The 15,649-nt window shown below is 46.0% G+C and overlaps 1 protein-coding gene across 1 annotated transcript; it reads left to right on the top strand.

Moving 5' to 3' along the window:
• The first annotated feature begins 4,247 nt into the window (after positions 1–4,247).
• Positions 4,248–14,736, top strand: nrv3 (sodium/potassium-transporting ATPase subunit nervana 3). The gene is made up of 6 exons (XM_089543358.1): positions 4,248–4,427; positions 5,252–5,392; positions 6,368–6,487; positions 7,531–7,712; positions 8,664–8,777; positions 13,098–14,736. The coding sequence occupies exons 1-6, from the start codon at positions 4,313–4,315 to the stop codon at positions 13,335–13,337; spliced, it is 912 nt and encodes a 303-aa protein (XP_089399484.1). The 5' UTR covers positions 4,248–4,312; the 3' UTR covers positions 13,338–14,736.
• The last annotated feature ends 913 nt before the right edge of the window (positions 14,737–15,649 follow it).

Here is a 15,649-nt window from a genome sequence, read left to right as displayed (position 1 = left end):
TTGAGGACAATGCGGCAGCTGAGTTCATTAATAGTGACTGAGTGAGAGGGAACGCGCTAATTTCGCGGCTGCCAGAGCAAGGGGGAAGCCGTCCTTGACCATGACCTTTACCAACATCACGTCTGACCTTGCCCTCCTTTCAGGGGCCAGTCACGTGACCCGCACGGGCTTACCAGTCTGGCGAACGGGCGTAACGTTGTTAATGAATGCGATAGAAAGCGATAGGCGGTTTGATGCCGCGCGCTCATTTTTTTTTTTTTTTGTATTCTGTTGAGTGCCCGACTATCTGCGAAGGTTTACGTTTCTGATCCCATAGCGTTATGCTCATGAATTACCTCTCCTAGTGAGCACTCTTCTCGTCGATGGCAATTGCAAAGCCCCGGCCGAAAATGCTACATCTGCACTTTGATGACGAGCCTTTTTTTCTTTTTAAATGGTAAAAGGACGGCATTGGCCGAACAACGCCATGGCACAATGTATTTTTCGTCTTAACTTCGACACACTCTCCAAGAATTTCACACCGAAGAAGCCGAACACGAGGCCAAGGGAAAACTTGTACGCATTGGAAACCGATAGGTACCCATTGCGGCACTGAGAATCGAAGCCCACACCTCCCGTATACTTGTGCACTTTCAACAGAAGCGACACTTTTCGCAATAAATGCATGTTCTTTGTTGCAAATGTGGCTCTTCTATTCTTTTTGCTTCAGTATTTTGACAACCTTACGCTCAACAAATTGTCATCAGAGTTCGTTGTACGCAACTATACTGAATTGGTCAAATTTTTAGGAGAGTACCCCAAGGCGGAGTAGATTTGTAATAAGGGATTAATTACTCATTGGCGTCCACCCAACTGCAACCACACGGCTACAAAGGAAAGATATATATTCAGCTTTCTTAGAAACTTCGTAGTTAAAGAAAAATTCCACCTGGTCCGTCGAGCAATATTGAATTTCTGGATATATCGAACAAATTTTCGCGCATCCTGTAGTTCGTTATAAACGGGTTGCTATGTATACTTAGCGCCCAGGTGCCATATTTCGTGACAATACTTTCCATCACTCAGTCGTTATAAACGGTTGATGAAGCTTTGCGTTACCTGAGCCGGTTGATCGTGCCTCGACCCGGCTTTGTGCCATTTGTAAAAAAGCCTACTGCGGAAGGCTCACGAGTCGCTTGAGCCGTCCAGTGTCTAGATCACACAAGAACTTAATCGCTGCTTAATGTATTTACACTGTTGGGCGGTTGGTGAAGATGCTCCACGCCTTTCTTTACCCGCTTCAGAATTGACGTCATGCCCGTATCATCAGCGTCGTTCGGGATCGCCGTTTCTTTGGGAAGGAAAGATTGTGGTAGCGCTTTGCCGACGGCTCTACTCAACCAGGTCAGACGCTATCTCGAGTGCGTAATGTGTGCCGCCTTATCGCAACCCGAAGACATCGACCTTGCTCAATGATATATGGAGAGACTGACGCAGTGCCCTTTGACTGCGCAGCAGACAGTTTACATCATACGGGGTCACCATTAGAGCACACTTGTTTGCAAAACCCGAATAAATTAATGCATCAGTGAAGGGGGAAGGGAGGCCTATAAACATCTACGGAAGAGTCTGAGCGTAATCGATACAAAAAAATAAAAATAAAAATAACAGAATCAGCAAAGCAGCCCGAGTGCAGGGACAGTCATTCAACTCTCGCGTTTGTCTCGCAAAATGCCGAACAGATAGAACTGGACAGTACACGCCCACCTAATCTCCAGAGATACCGGTCCCCATTTAAGCGGATCGGTATCCTGTTCAGAAAATTCACTGGCTGTTTGCAAGCAGGGATCAGAGTCTATTCCGCTTGTTCGCCCTATCCTATTGGTGGAGACCTCCATCCTAATCTTCCTTTTTTCGTTCTAGTTTCTATTCACACCAGCTTCTCCGGTTTCTATGTTCTGGCTTCGTCCCAAACGGTCCGTTGGACGAAATAATTTATGTCACGTAACGAAGTTTCCTTGATTTCGTAATTCAAAAGCAGTATAGTTAATAGCCCGCAAAAGAGCACGCCTGCGCTCAACACACGTCTCGTGCACGGAATGCGGATGAGTAGTATATTGTGCGTTCGAGTGAGCGGAGGTTTGCACAAGCTAAGAACGAGCGGGAGGCGGCAGCCGTCCTTTCATAAGCAGCTGGTCTGCCTGTAACAGTCCGTCACGCTGGCCTGTACAATGCGATTCAGAATCCCCCATTTGCATTAGCATCGATAAGCTCAATTTAGGACCCGGATAATGCATCTGTGGTTTTCTGTGATTAAGACATCGCTTTTATCCGCCGCCGTAGCTCAGAGACTATGGCGTTTTTATTGCCCAGCACGATATCGCAGAATTAATGCACTGCCGCATTTCGATTGGAAAATACTTACACCGAAACGCCCATTTACCTTGGTTCTGCAGCACGTTGAAGTATCCCTACTTGCACTGGGAAATGTGGATCCTCCACGACGGTATCCCAAAACAGTCCGCTCTGCACATTTAGTACGCAAACGAGTATTATTTTTCAAACTCTTCGAGAGAGACGTTGATGAGTAAACGGGTCACCGTGGGAGTAGGAAAACTGCTTCAGCGGTGTCCTTTAACACAGAGCGCGTGTCATTAGACCGTCCTTGAGAGTGGCGGAGTGTTCGCTGTTCACCGTGTCGTTCTCGCTCGTAGACAGGCGCGCGGTCGGCCTCACAAACAAAACCGTGTCTGCATTTGTTCGGTGAGTCCTGGCGGTAAAATGGGAGAGAGAGCGTTGGAAGTCTGACGTAGGCCTATCGATGAAATTCCAGAGTCTACTCACCCTAGTATTTTTGTCAACATAAAGGCTATCTGATCTGCGCGTAATCCGCACTACCTCATCGCTAAAATTACACGCAACTGTCGAATAGAAGTGCTTTTTCCTACGCTGTCGTACTGCTGGCCTTTGCCGCTTTGCTTGCGCATTAATTAGAAACATCTGGTTTACATTCAGTGACGTGCAGTTCGGCAGAGTTAATTTTTTTTTTTTTTTTTTCATACTGAGCTAAATATATGATCTAAACGCATGTGGCGCTCCGCTGCTTTTCTACTTCAAACCGTTCCCTGTCGGGATATGTCTCGAAAGATGCGGAAACACGCTTCAAATAAGTCCAGATTAACTGGCCCAGGTTGGAAAGTGCGACAGAGATGCGGACACTGACGATGTATTTCAAGTAGCATTAGCGTAAAAGTTAGTCATCATCAACATCAGCCGGGATCTACTACAGTACAAAGGCACCTCCCGATCACCTCCGAGTGTTGCTGCATTGCACCAGCTGCGGCTGCGTCATTCCGCAAAATTTCCCATTTCGTCACTGCATCTGATTTTTAGGCCGCTCTCGCGGTTACGTTCTCCGTTTCCTGATCTACACACATTTAGACGTACTCAGAGGCGTTCATAGAAATCACTCGTTGTGCATCCGCTGGTGGTGAAAATGACTCTAAACTGTGAAAAGCAACAATAACCGAAGGGAACAACTATAACACGCTAAACTCGGATTCGTGAGTTCGAGCAGCTATATCTCCGTTGCGTGCATGCTGATTTTGTTCATGCTGTATCTTCAAAAATATATTGCACCTACCCACGAGTGGGATTGGCCATATATAATGATGAATTCTAAGTTTACGTAACCTCGAAACTAACGTCAAATTAAACCTAACGAAGGACGCATGCATACAGTTCTAGCGTATGCAGTCAATGCAGTAACCTTGTGCTCCGACGCTTTTGAGAAAGCAGACACACGTTGCTTTTAGTGAAGCGAGAAATAAGAACTACGCGAAAGCATCGGCCGTATAATTTTTCTTTTTTTTTCACAAACGCACTAAGTTCAAGGGTAACGCCCCGCAGAGAGATTCCAGGGACACTGGAAAACTCAGTTGCGTGCACTTGCGCAGAAAAAAAAAAAAGAGCTCGCGAACGACTCGTCCTTACGTCACTTATCGGTCGCACAGTGATGGAAAATCTGGCGCCTCCTGCCGAGGCTACTACACTTGCGTGTGCGGTACAGGTAAAGAGGCAAGAAAAAGCAAAAGACAAACACCTGGGCGAAAGCAGAAAGAGGGGAAAGGGAGCAGTGCAGGGAAAGGCGAGGCATGTGGGGAAGGGAACGGGAGAATCGTCAGCGCAGGCCGACGGGGCAGGCAATGAGGTCGCCGCACAGGCGGCGCGACAGGCGCGACGGTGGTAAAGCCCACGGTGGCGCTGCAAACGCAACTGTGCATCCGGGCCCTTGCCTCGGCGTCATTCCATCGATCGCAGGCGCGCTGCAAACATGGCCGGCAAGGAGGGAGAATACTACAAGGGCGACAAAAAAGAAGGCGGTTTCCTGCGGTTTCTCTACAACCCCGACACCAAAGAAGTATTCGGCCGAACTGGCCTCAGTTGGTGTGAGTACCCGAGATAGTTTTTCCATTGCACGCGCGCTACTGACTGCATGCGGGACGATTGCACGAGTTTAGCCTGCCGAACCGAACTGGACATCCGAACCGGGCCAGAATTTGAAGCCCGTGAATTGTAGGTTAGCGAAGGACGTAAAGTTCGTTAAAAGCGCGACTGTTGTGTGTCAAAATCTAACCTGCGCTTTCGCAAATTCTGTCCGAAGCAGCGGTAGCTACGAAGGTTGGGTGTTTGCCGTGCGGGACTGCTTGCCGATCCCCTCTCCTTCCTCCCTCCACGCCCTTCTCATCCTCGGGTATCATGGCTGTCTCGCGGTCAAACTGAGGACATTCGTCGCGCACCCCGTCGTTTAGTTCGATCGCGGCGTTTTCTGTACCGTGCTAGTTCGCGAGGATGCGAATTTTGCGGCATGTCGAGGCGTATCTCTGTTGCCTGCTGTGATCAACCGGCGAAGAGCTGTTCGCATGCGCTGATCACTATGTGAACGACCTTGAGTCGAGCAGGTCGTGTTTAGCAGTTCGCATGCCGGCCACGCTCGGCGCCTGTGCGAGCAGCAGTTCTTTCAGTAGTCGCGAAAACGAGTTCCGCGCTTCCACGTGGTTTCTGTCTTTTATCTTGCATTAAAGACGGGCGTTGAGAGCACGGTGCCCAGTGGGGCTTCGAAAAGGAGTGTTGCGTTGTGGGCTTGCAATAGGCGTTGCTGAGTGTTTCCATCCGCTTTCCTGACACATACGTCATGACGGTAATCATTTTTGTTTGTCCAGCTTTTACTGAGTATCTTACGTGCCTATCTATGTCTTTTTTTCTCTTGCAGTTAAGATCACTGTTTTCTACATCATCTTCTATGCATGCCTTACTGCATTCTGGACCATTATGCTCATTGTGTTCTACCAGACATTGGACACAATCAGGCCCACATGGGTCCTAGAGGGAAGTGCCATCGGAACAGTTCCAGGTGAATAGCAACTTGTCAGTTTCTGTTCATTGAAAAAGTAGACTTGCACGTTCGTTGAAAAGGAAGCTTGTTTAGATGCGAATGAACAACAGGTACAATATAGTGACTACTAGACAAGATGGTCAAAAAGCATATAAAGACAAAATTACTTATTCATCTTTTTCTGTTTACAAAATACCTAGGGAAATGTTCTCAGCTTTGGCAAAAGGGGCAGGCTGCCCTTATCTTGAACAAATGCAGTCTTCGTATAGACACATTTTATCCAGGTGCCTTATCTGTAACCCTTTAACAATCTCCGGTGTGATCTGATAATGGAGCCTGTAAACAGCAATGCCAGAAGACTCTTAAAGGCTTGTAAGGCAAGTTATGGTTCACCTCCTGCCAGTAGGAGCGTCACCCTTTCAGCTAACAGACTGTCATAGATATGACTATGTTCAGTGTACCTCTTGTGCTTGGCAGGCTGTTGAGACCCGCCTACAAAACACAGCTGGTGTGCATACAACCACTGCACTGCTCTTTGCCGTTCTCATGGGAGAAAGGAAAAAATACTTTTTCGTGGGGTCAAGCTCTCTTCAAACATTAACTTGCAACTTGTTTGCATGCCCAGACAACAGAATTGAGGGACCTTGCTTTCAAATGGGACATTTATTGGTACTGCAGTCTTTCATCAAGGTTGCTTAGAAACTGACTCATTTCTAAGGTGGGTTGAATTACAGTACAGCATTGCTGTTAGAACGCATTAGTCTTAGCTTCTTTATTACTGCTTAAAAGCAGGTACTTTTGAAGTATAGTGTGACGGAAACAGCGTGAAATGTTGGTCTTTGTGCGAGACTGCTGGAAACATTGCTTTTAATGATGTGGCTAGTAGCCCTGTTTTGAACGTTAACGATGCAGTGGCTACACGTTTTAAGTGCTGCCATTGATATTGGTAAATGGGTTGGCCTGTGCTTACATTAGTGTTGGTTGATCTGACAGGCCTAGGCTTCCGTCCGAGGCCGCCGGAGAAGAACGTTGACAGCACCCTCATCTACTTTAAGGCTGGCAACACTGGCACCTGGAAGTACTGGGTGGATGACATTCAAGACTTCCTCAAGGGTGAGTCAGTAACATTGTTGTTTATTAGGTGTCCCAACACAGTGGCATGTATGTATACAAGAGAGCCATGCACAGGCATCTCTCCGAGGTTCGTGTTTATCTGGAAAGCAAGTAATGGAAGCTGTGTGAGAGGCTGCCCAAGAGTTGGTTGAGGAGTGGAAACTGAGTAGATGGCCTACCACTGTCGGTAAATGCTCAGGAGATTGGCAGCTGTCGCTGCTGGGCCACATCGTGCCCAGTGTGTGCAATCTTCATACGGGTGTTGGGGCATGTTGGCTCCCTCAGTTCCTATGCATAACTAACTCTGCATGGTGTTGTTTTCATTGTGTTCTAAACATGACCTTCTGGCATGACTGGTTTTGATGCAAATGTTGCACTGTGTCATTTAATCACTTTAGCACTAATTTCTCATGTGATACACTTCACTATGGCTAATTTCACTTGTAGTACAGATTTTTGTTTGCCCAAGTGCCACACCCATGACAAGAAGCTGTTGGCTTCTTTCATATGTATATCGAAACGAGCCCGCTCATCTCCTTAGACGTGGCTGCCAAGTCAGGCGTGTTTTCTTGCTTTTACTTATTTTGTGCTAGCTTTTGCAGGTTTGTCTGTATTGAACTTTGTGGAGTGCGCTACTGTATTTTCTGACACTCACCTGATCATGACTGTTGTAGGGATCATGCCTGTTGTATTGTTTAAAATTTGATCAGAGTCAATTTTGGATTTTCACGTTTGTTTCCTAAAGATGCTTTCTCTTGGAACTCTGTATTGAACTGCAAAGGAGGTAATTTACTTTAAGATGAGCAAGGTTTGTGGCACCTTTTTCTTCTGAATAGAAGCCGCAGATGTTTTATTTTTTTCCCTCCTTCAGATGTCAATTTTTAGCAGTATCTTGGTGGTCGACTGGTGCCTCTCTTGATCTTAGGCACTGTTCAAAGAGTCAGCAGAGCCTCAAACCCTGTAATATTAGAGTGAGTTGTGTGCAGCTCTCAAACGTCTTGTGGCCTGTGGTGTGATGTGGTCGTGTGTGTGTACTGGTGCAGACTACGACCGGCAGGAGGCTGATGGGGAGCACCTGCGCACGTGCAGCTTCGACCAGCCCATTGACCCCAAGGAAAACAAAGCGTGCCGCTTCGCCCTCGAGTCCATCTCCAGCAACTGCTCCATTGCCCAGCAGTTTGGCTACGAGTACGGCCAGCCGTGTGTGCTCCTGAAAATCAACAGGGTACGCGGTTTATCCTTGGCGTTATTATTGACCCGGGGAGTGTAGAAGGAGGAGCCGGGGCTCTTTGGGCAAAATAGCCAAAATGGAGCCTGCTTATTAGTGACCATTATCAAGAACATGGCACAGTAGTCTAGGCAATGTATGGGTTGGTTTGGTTTATGGGGTTGCACATCCCAAAGCGACTAAGGCTATGACAGACACCGTAGTGGAGGGCTCCGGAAATTTCGACCACCTGGGGTTCTTTAACGTGCACTGACATCGCACAGTACATGGGCCTCTAGAATTTCTCCTCCAAAGAAATTCAACCGCCGCGGCCGGGATCGAACCCGCGTCTTTCAGTGTATGGTATACAGACTAGCCAATTGTCAAATATGTGCTGAAAATGGACCCAGACAATAAAACAGTAATCCAGGGTTGAAAAATCCGCAGAGCATTGCTTGGTGGTGTTTGACGAGGAATAGAAATAGGTGGGCGAAGGCACCAGGAATCTGAAATCTTACTCAGTGTGACGTCATCACTGAGCCTTTCCGCACCAGGCAAAGCTGTGAGGAAAAACCTGCATATCGTTGCAGCTTTAATAGGCGATTGTGTCGCTGTTTTAAATCCTAGGGCAAGAACATCTTGGATTGCTTTACCTACATGCTTCAAAATTTCAATCCTTGAATCTAGTTTAATTCTAAAAAATGCACGCTGCGGCTTCTCTTTAAAAAAAAAAACGACTATCCAGTGGATCAAAAAAGGAATAGCAGAAGGGTGCTTTATTGTCTGCAAAGTCTTGGCCTGCTGCAAATTTTGTTGTTTTTTCCTGTGGAAGGAAAAATGTTATAGGCAGCATTTCGAAAAGGAATGATGCTGGGTGATGCTGAAGCAGTCAGCGAGATGGCAGTTCCTAATAGTGGTAGTGTGTTTAGCAGATGGACTTCATGTTGATTGTGTGTGTTTGACTTGCAGATTATTGACTGGTTTCCGGAGGCTTATGACAACAACACATTCCCGCCAAAGATTCCGGACAGTGTCAAGGAGAACTACGATGGCCGCTATGTCTACATCACCTGCGAAGGAGAGGCAAGTCTTGTTGAATTTCTTGCATCTTGTTTGCAGCACACTCAAAGTCGAGTATCGTGAGTGTAACGTTCGGAGGCAAGTGGATACCAAAGACGGTGAAACGGCGCTTTTGGGGTGGCTTCACCACCAAGCGCAAGGAGAAGTAAACTTTTCGAGGGCCTTTGGGCCGTGAGGCAAAACGTGCGGCGAGCACGGAAAAAAAAGAAACTGGCTATGGATGTATAAAAGAGGCGGCGGGGTTCGCTAAGAGAGGAAAGCCAGCAAAAGTGCACTGTAGAGAGAGGAAAAATAGGGGACAACGTTCACAGCATGGCAGCGGCGGCACTGTGGGAGCGGTTTTGCCGCGATTGACTGTGTCTCACGCGTTTCTTAACTATTGCCTCTTAAATCTCGCCGAGGCTGCAGAAGACAACGCCATGTTCATGCTAAGCTTCGGTTTTCACATGAAATCAAACAGGCATTATATTCATAGCTGCATTTTATGTGAAAATTCAGTAATTCCACAAGACATTAACGAAATCGAAAATGTGATAATATAAAATGTAATTACTGAAAAAAAATGATCCTCACACAACGGATCGATGAGAGCAGAATGGAAGGTATTTCTGAGCGTTTCTTTTATAAGCCGATAATTTGTATTCAGTAAGTTGCAGGAGAGCATCCTCAAAGCCATGTCATCACCATCATTAGACCTTCATTGTTTCAAACTTCAAGGGACCAGAGATTTCTGTTTGAATTACCAGAGTTTTGAACTATCAGAAGTGCACCTTACTGTGATCCAAGACTAAATGTGATATGCTCTATAGCCATCTATGTGTGGAAATAGTAATTTAGAACTCTTTCACTATGCAAATGTAACTAAGGGGGGGAGACTGCTCTTGAGCCTATTTTTCTTATTTACCAACCAAAATTGATGAAACTTGATGTGCTTGTGCAGTGTTTTGAGTGTGTTTCAGAACTGCAATTACTTTATTTTGCAAACCATTTATTTTTTTAGATAACTACACTAATTGTTCCAGTTCTTGCAAGAACAATTGAAAAACAATGACTGAAGAAAAACTTCAGGTTAACATATTTCTAGACACAAGAAAGAATAAGGAACACAATGTTGCAAGCAGTTTTTTGATTGAACAAATATTTTTTATTTTATTGCATAATGAAGTCCAAAGGTCAAAACACAGCAGTGTAGTGGTCACAAAAAAGCTACTTAAAAAAATTTTTAAGAAGAAATTTAAAAATCTGCTTTCAACATTGTGTGCTTCTGATATTTGGCTTCATGCTGAAAAAAAATTATTATTCTATCTGCAATAGGTACCGAAATATTGAGTATGGAGACTTGCTGAGACCCCAAAATTCAGATTTTGAGAAAACGGCAAAAACAAACGGAGGTCATTTTTTAATCAAGAAAAGTAGAAAATATTAATACATTTACAGTGACAAATCATAAATATGGTCGAGGAGCATAGCCTCTGATTAATCTTTGTGGCAATTCTTCATGGTGTGCTGTACCTTTTCAGCAGAGGCACGCTTGGTTGCAGATGCAGCTGAACCACGTCTGTCTTTCTCAGCCATGCGCTGGGTACTTCGCCAGGATTTATGCTTAGCTAGCTTAGAATACCCGGTGAACTCCTCTCATAGCTTACATTGAACTTCAAGACTGCTAAAGACTTTAAAGAGAGATGCATGTCTCTCTTTTGGTGCCAGTGCCCATAGGAGGGAATGCAGGCACTCGTTTTGCGTTTTCCCTCTTGCACAACGCTCAAGGAGTTTTTTATCGGACAGGCGCTCGTAAATATTCACTGCTGCGAAAATGTCACTGAGCGCTGTTTGTCTCTTTCCGGTGCTCACCATCGCGCGCCCAGCCAGAATGTTCACCTCAAAGGGGTTGACGTTTCGCGTACCACTCACATGCGGTGAACTCCACTACAATCCCGTGTTGCCGCAGTTACAACATGACAGGATGAGTTTCACAGTAACACCGTATTCCCGATCACCGCGGTTGATTCTGACGCTGCCGCCGCACGTCTAGCATTTAGTTTTACCAAGAAGGCTGTTCAGCGAGTCCAATCAAATCACAGCGAAACTGGTCTGTCCAATCAAATCACAGCGAAACTGGTCTCATCAAGCGGTTGACCGCGGCGTTGCTGGTTGTCAAATCAGTCTTACATTTTGTTGCTGCAGTTAACGACAGTTCGTGCAGTATTGAGTCTACTTTCTTCTTTGTTTCCTCAACACCGCAAGGCATCAGCGTTGCTGTATCCCGATGAACACTGCTGACATCGGGAGCGCTTCCACACGCTGGGCCCGCTAGGCCTACTTGTTTACAACGGGCACCGCAGGCTCGCCGACTCCGGCGCTGAACGCTCGTCGTCGATGTCTTGCAACGCCGGAGAACGTTTCTTGACATTTGTGATCAACGATTTCTTCCTTTTTTTTGCCGTATCTGTGCCTTGAGGCGTCGGCATCACAGCAAAATTTCCGAGGCCGGCAGCACTTGTCAAAATGGCGTCCGGGCGCGTCTCCGAAGTGCGCAGCAGACGATGGAAAGCAAGCTTTTTTATTTGTTATTTTTTACTCAACCAATCAGCGGAGCAGGGATCTGGCACGCGCAATTTGAAGAGGAAAAACCGCTCTTTGAAACGATACCAAGATCGCCATGAGCGCGGGCGGGAGACGGAAGCTGTACTTTTTTGAAAATGCGCTGTTTTGGCGTGAACGTTGGTTCGAAATTAGCCATGAGGCTTGTTATAAATTGATATTATGGCTCAAATATTAACCGAGGAGATGAGGAACTTGACAAATCGGTAGAATAATTGTTGTAGATTCGAAAAATGCAGTTTTCGAAAAATCGATTTTTTTGATGATTTTTTCGCGTCCAAGACCCGTCTCTCCCCTTAAATGCATTAGCACAACATAAAAGATGGATGCATGGCACTGACATCTTTACTCAACCAGCAAGCAGTTTCCGACTGGTAGTATGGTTGGAAAATAAGTTATCAGTGATGCAATGGTTTCTTTATAGAGTCAAGTAACATTAATAAATAACATAAATAACTAATTACAAATAACAAGCGCTGTGCACAAGTGGCCGGTGGTGGTGCGGCAAGCAATAGCATCACGCTTTGTAGTTTTTTCTCACACATGCCAACAGCACCACAGTCTTGGGAGGGTTCGTAGCCAGGGGGTCAGCATGCGTTCACCCCTCGCATCCGTCAACAGCGCCCCAGAAGTAGTGGCGACGTAGGCAGTTGTAGCCTTGCAGTAACCATCCTGGTGTCATGTATTCTTTCACAGAGATCGTAAAAACTTCCCAGTGGTAGCTCTTACACTAACATACAATTTTCCACACAACATGGTGCTACTGCAGGGAAGCTACCCTAGCTGATGCTTAGCCTGCTGCCGTTGTGCGCTGGTGGTGAGCACATTCGAAATGGAGTTTGTTTCGGAAAAGGCCTCCCCGATTCTTTAGCACGCATTGCCTTGGTTGCTAACTCTGTGTTGCTCTTGTGTGTGTTTGTGACAAAATTTAATATTGCGAATTTCGGCTATATTGAACCATTTTATGATTTTTAACCTCTTCGCTACAACAAAGTTCGACTGTTATATTTTTCTGTCAGTAGTTCTCATTAACAGTAATGATAGTGCATATGTGCGTAAATTTAGCTTTGTATGGCATGCTCTATTTAGCTTTCTATGCGTCAATCACTGGATGTTAGGGTTGTAGTATGATCAATATGAGCATGTGCTGCTATTTCCATCCATATTTTGCTATTTGGCACCGAAATGCTTCGCTACGGCTGCGGAAAAAGGCTCAGCCATTTTTAATTCCTGCATAGTCTTTTAGCACTGTGAAGTTGCTCTGTCTGCTTTAGTATCATCCTTCTGAAAAATGATTCTCTTTCGTTAAGTTTTGAAGCCTGGCTGTGCACAGAGTGCTCATAGTTGCACTTCATTTTAAAATGAATAAGGCCAATACATGGGGAATGTTAGTACAGGCAGTCCTCTGTCTGTTTAGTTTGTGTAGCATTGATTAGTGCACCTGCAAAGCTGGTGCCAGCAAGGAAGAAAAGGGTTATTGAAGAAAGCAGTGCAAACCAAAGCATGTAGATAATGTGCCTGGTTAGTTCAGTAAGATATAGACCAAATTTTTCTTTGTTACGTTACTCGGTGCAGAAGTTGTTTATCAGGACCTGTGAATTATAGTATGCCTTTCCTATCATTGCATCAGTTTTTCTACACAGTGAGGAGCTTTATTGCAGTATGTGGGCAGTTGCAGTGTCTGTGTCCTTACCTCCAATGCTTTTTTCCTTTTCTTGACAGAACGTGGCTGACGTGGAGAACATGGGCCCGCTTGTGTACTTCCCGGCCAACCGTATTGAGAACTACTACTTCCCGTACCGGAACACACCGGGCTACCTGTCACCCTTTGTGTTTGTCCAGTTCCTGAAGCCAGAGCGGGGCGTCCTCATCAACATGGAGTGCAAAATTTGGGCCAAGAACGTCAAGCACGATCGCCAGGACCGCATCGGAAGCGCCCACTTTGAGCTCATGATCGACTGAGCCCCCATGTCACACGTGCTCACCATGGCATACACACACCTTCTTTACACAATGTGTGCGTGATGACAGCATCGCCGGAAAACGCCTTTTTACCTCTCCCTCCACCTCTTGGTCTCTCTGTTGCTTCCCGCATTTCATGTTTTTGTGCATGTGTGCTGCTCGGTTCTTGGTGCCAGTGAAGTCAGGACATTGGTTGAACCTTTCGTTTTTTTTTTATTGTCCTTTAGAAACAGCCTCTACATTTCATTTCATTTCTGCATTTCCAGTCAACTTCCTTAAACGAGATGAAACTAGTCTGTTCCCACTTTTTTTCTTCTCTCTGTCGGCCGCATTCATTGCTACTTATTGTTCTGCTAGTGCTGTCTCTACGTGTCAGCATAGGAATCAGTTTTGGAAGTGTTCAGACCCCCGTTTTTTTTTTCTCCTTCAGTGCTGATTCAGAGGCAGCTCTTTCCACGGACATTCCAGAGAACTGCAGCAGCTTCGTCCGCAACCTCTTTCCGTTGCTCCCGTTTCTCGTCTTTCGCTGCTGCCGCATCTCTTGTAGCTGTTGCATATTTCATATAGGTTGTTGGGTCGCATTACACTGCCCGATTGTTCTTATGTTCTTCTGTTTTGAGATTTAGATGTAAAGAGGAAATCGGCGCTTCAAGGCGAGTTGTTGTTTTTTCAAAGTCGCGGTTTTCTCTCTCCCCGCCATGTACCAGGATGTACGGGGTTCGCGCCGCCAAGTGGATCTCCCGAGCAAAAAAAAGAAAAGGAAATAAACATGAGGGTTGCACGCGTGAGGATTTGTGGCACATAATGTTAGGCTAGAATTTCTCGCTTGCCTCTGTAGCATCGTCACGCATTGTTCCAGAGCCATAGGCATTCATTTCGAGCAGTGCCGGACGCTGCGTCTGGGAGTCTTGCCGAGCCACTGAAGAAAAACGCCACACACATACACGCAGATGCACCGCCATTCTCTAACCCAACCCGGTGACAGACCCTCTAGTTTGTGATAGCATGTTCTAGGATGAGTTGGTTGCCACCAGGCAAAGTGGGTATCTGCCAGTTCGGCACACGCGTGCCACCTCGGAAGAAGATGGCAGCGGTTTCTGGAGCCCTCGAGAAGGTGCCACAATGAGGACAGAGGCGCGGTGGTGAAGCCGGAGCATTTGAACTGTGCTGCCTCGACATGGTGGGACTGTGGACGTGGGCTCACACACAAGGGGCAGAAGCTGTGATGGCATTGAAAAGACAGCGCTTTGTTCAGGTTGTCGAGGCAGCCCTGTACTTTTTTCTTTCTGTTGCGCGTGTGCTGGTGTTGTCACTGTAGAAACGTGCCCAACACACTGTGGCAGGGGATTACCTTGTACGTATGCTATTGCTTGGAAGAGTAAAAGTTATTGACACTTGGCCTTGTCTGCGCTTTGTTGACTGAGCCTTGTTGCTCTTGAAGGAAATTATTTAAAGCTGTTGAGGTTTGGAACAGGATCCGAAATGTTTCGGAAACAGCAGTTGTACTGGTACTTCACTGATGGACAGAAGCAATGTCAAATTAAATTAAGCTGCCTGTAATAACTGTTGTTATGCATTGGAGAAGTAGAACCCCAGGTGGTCGAAATTTCCGGAGCCCTCCACTACGGAGTCTCTCATAGCCTTAGTCACTTTGGGACGTTAAACCCTATAAACCAAACCAAACCTATTCTCATTTACATTGTGTAAACGTGATGTCGCTGCTGGCTTCACAAGCAAGACTGTTGGGCAGTGTCATTTTCACTGCAGGTGTATTTCTTAGAACTACAGACTGCATATTTCATATATATTGTGTTGCTAAACTATAGTGTTTAGTGTCCCAGCTTGAGTCTACTTGTCCATTGGCTCATCTGGTTTGCTGTTGCTGAACATGTGACATCGAGAACATTGTCACTCCTGTACTCGGGTGCAACTGAAGCCTGCAGTGAAGCTCTAACCACATCCAGGGGCGTTACACAGAATTCCTCCTCTACAAAAAAGTAGTTCGTCTTTAAAGCTTGTCTTGTTACCTAAACGAGAAGCTAAGCGCTGGACAAAATTATAAGCACCAGAATTTTGATGGCACTGGCTTGTTTGGTACAGTCAAACATTAAAAGGTTGACTTTATTTACTGTTCTGTTTCGTCAGCTGGGCGACTCGGAACTCCACGAGTCTTAGCTCACTGTTGCCAACTGCTGTTTTTTGAGTTGTGTCCTACTATAGTGAATGTGCATGGCACCAATGACTGCGGCGTAAAGGTGAAATGATTGTGTTCAGGTTGTACAAGAGGCTGGCAGTTTCCGGTAAGCACCCTG

Source organism: Amblyomma mixtum, chromosome 5, assembly GCF_055824585.1.
Source record: "Amblyomma mixtum isolate Tamu chromosome 5, ASM5582458v1, whole genome shotgun sequence".
Classification (NCBI taxonomy): domain Eukaryota; kingdom Metazoa; phylum Arthropoda; class Arachnida; order Ixodida; family Ixodidae; genus Amblyomma; species Amblyomma mixtum.
The sequence above is the reverse complement of the archived record's forward strand: the minus strand, read 5'-3'. Positions and strand labels throughout refer to the sequence as shown.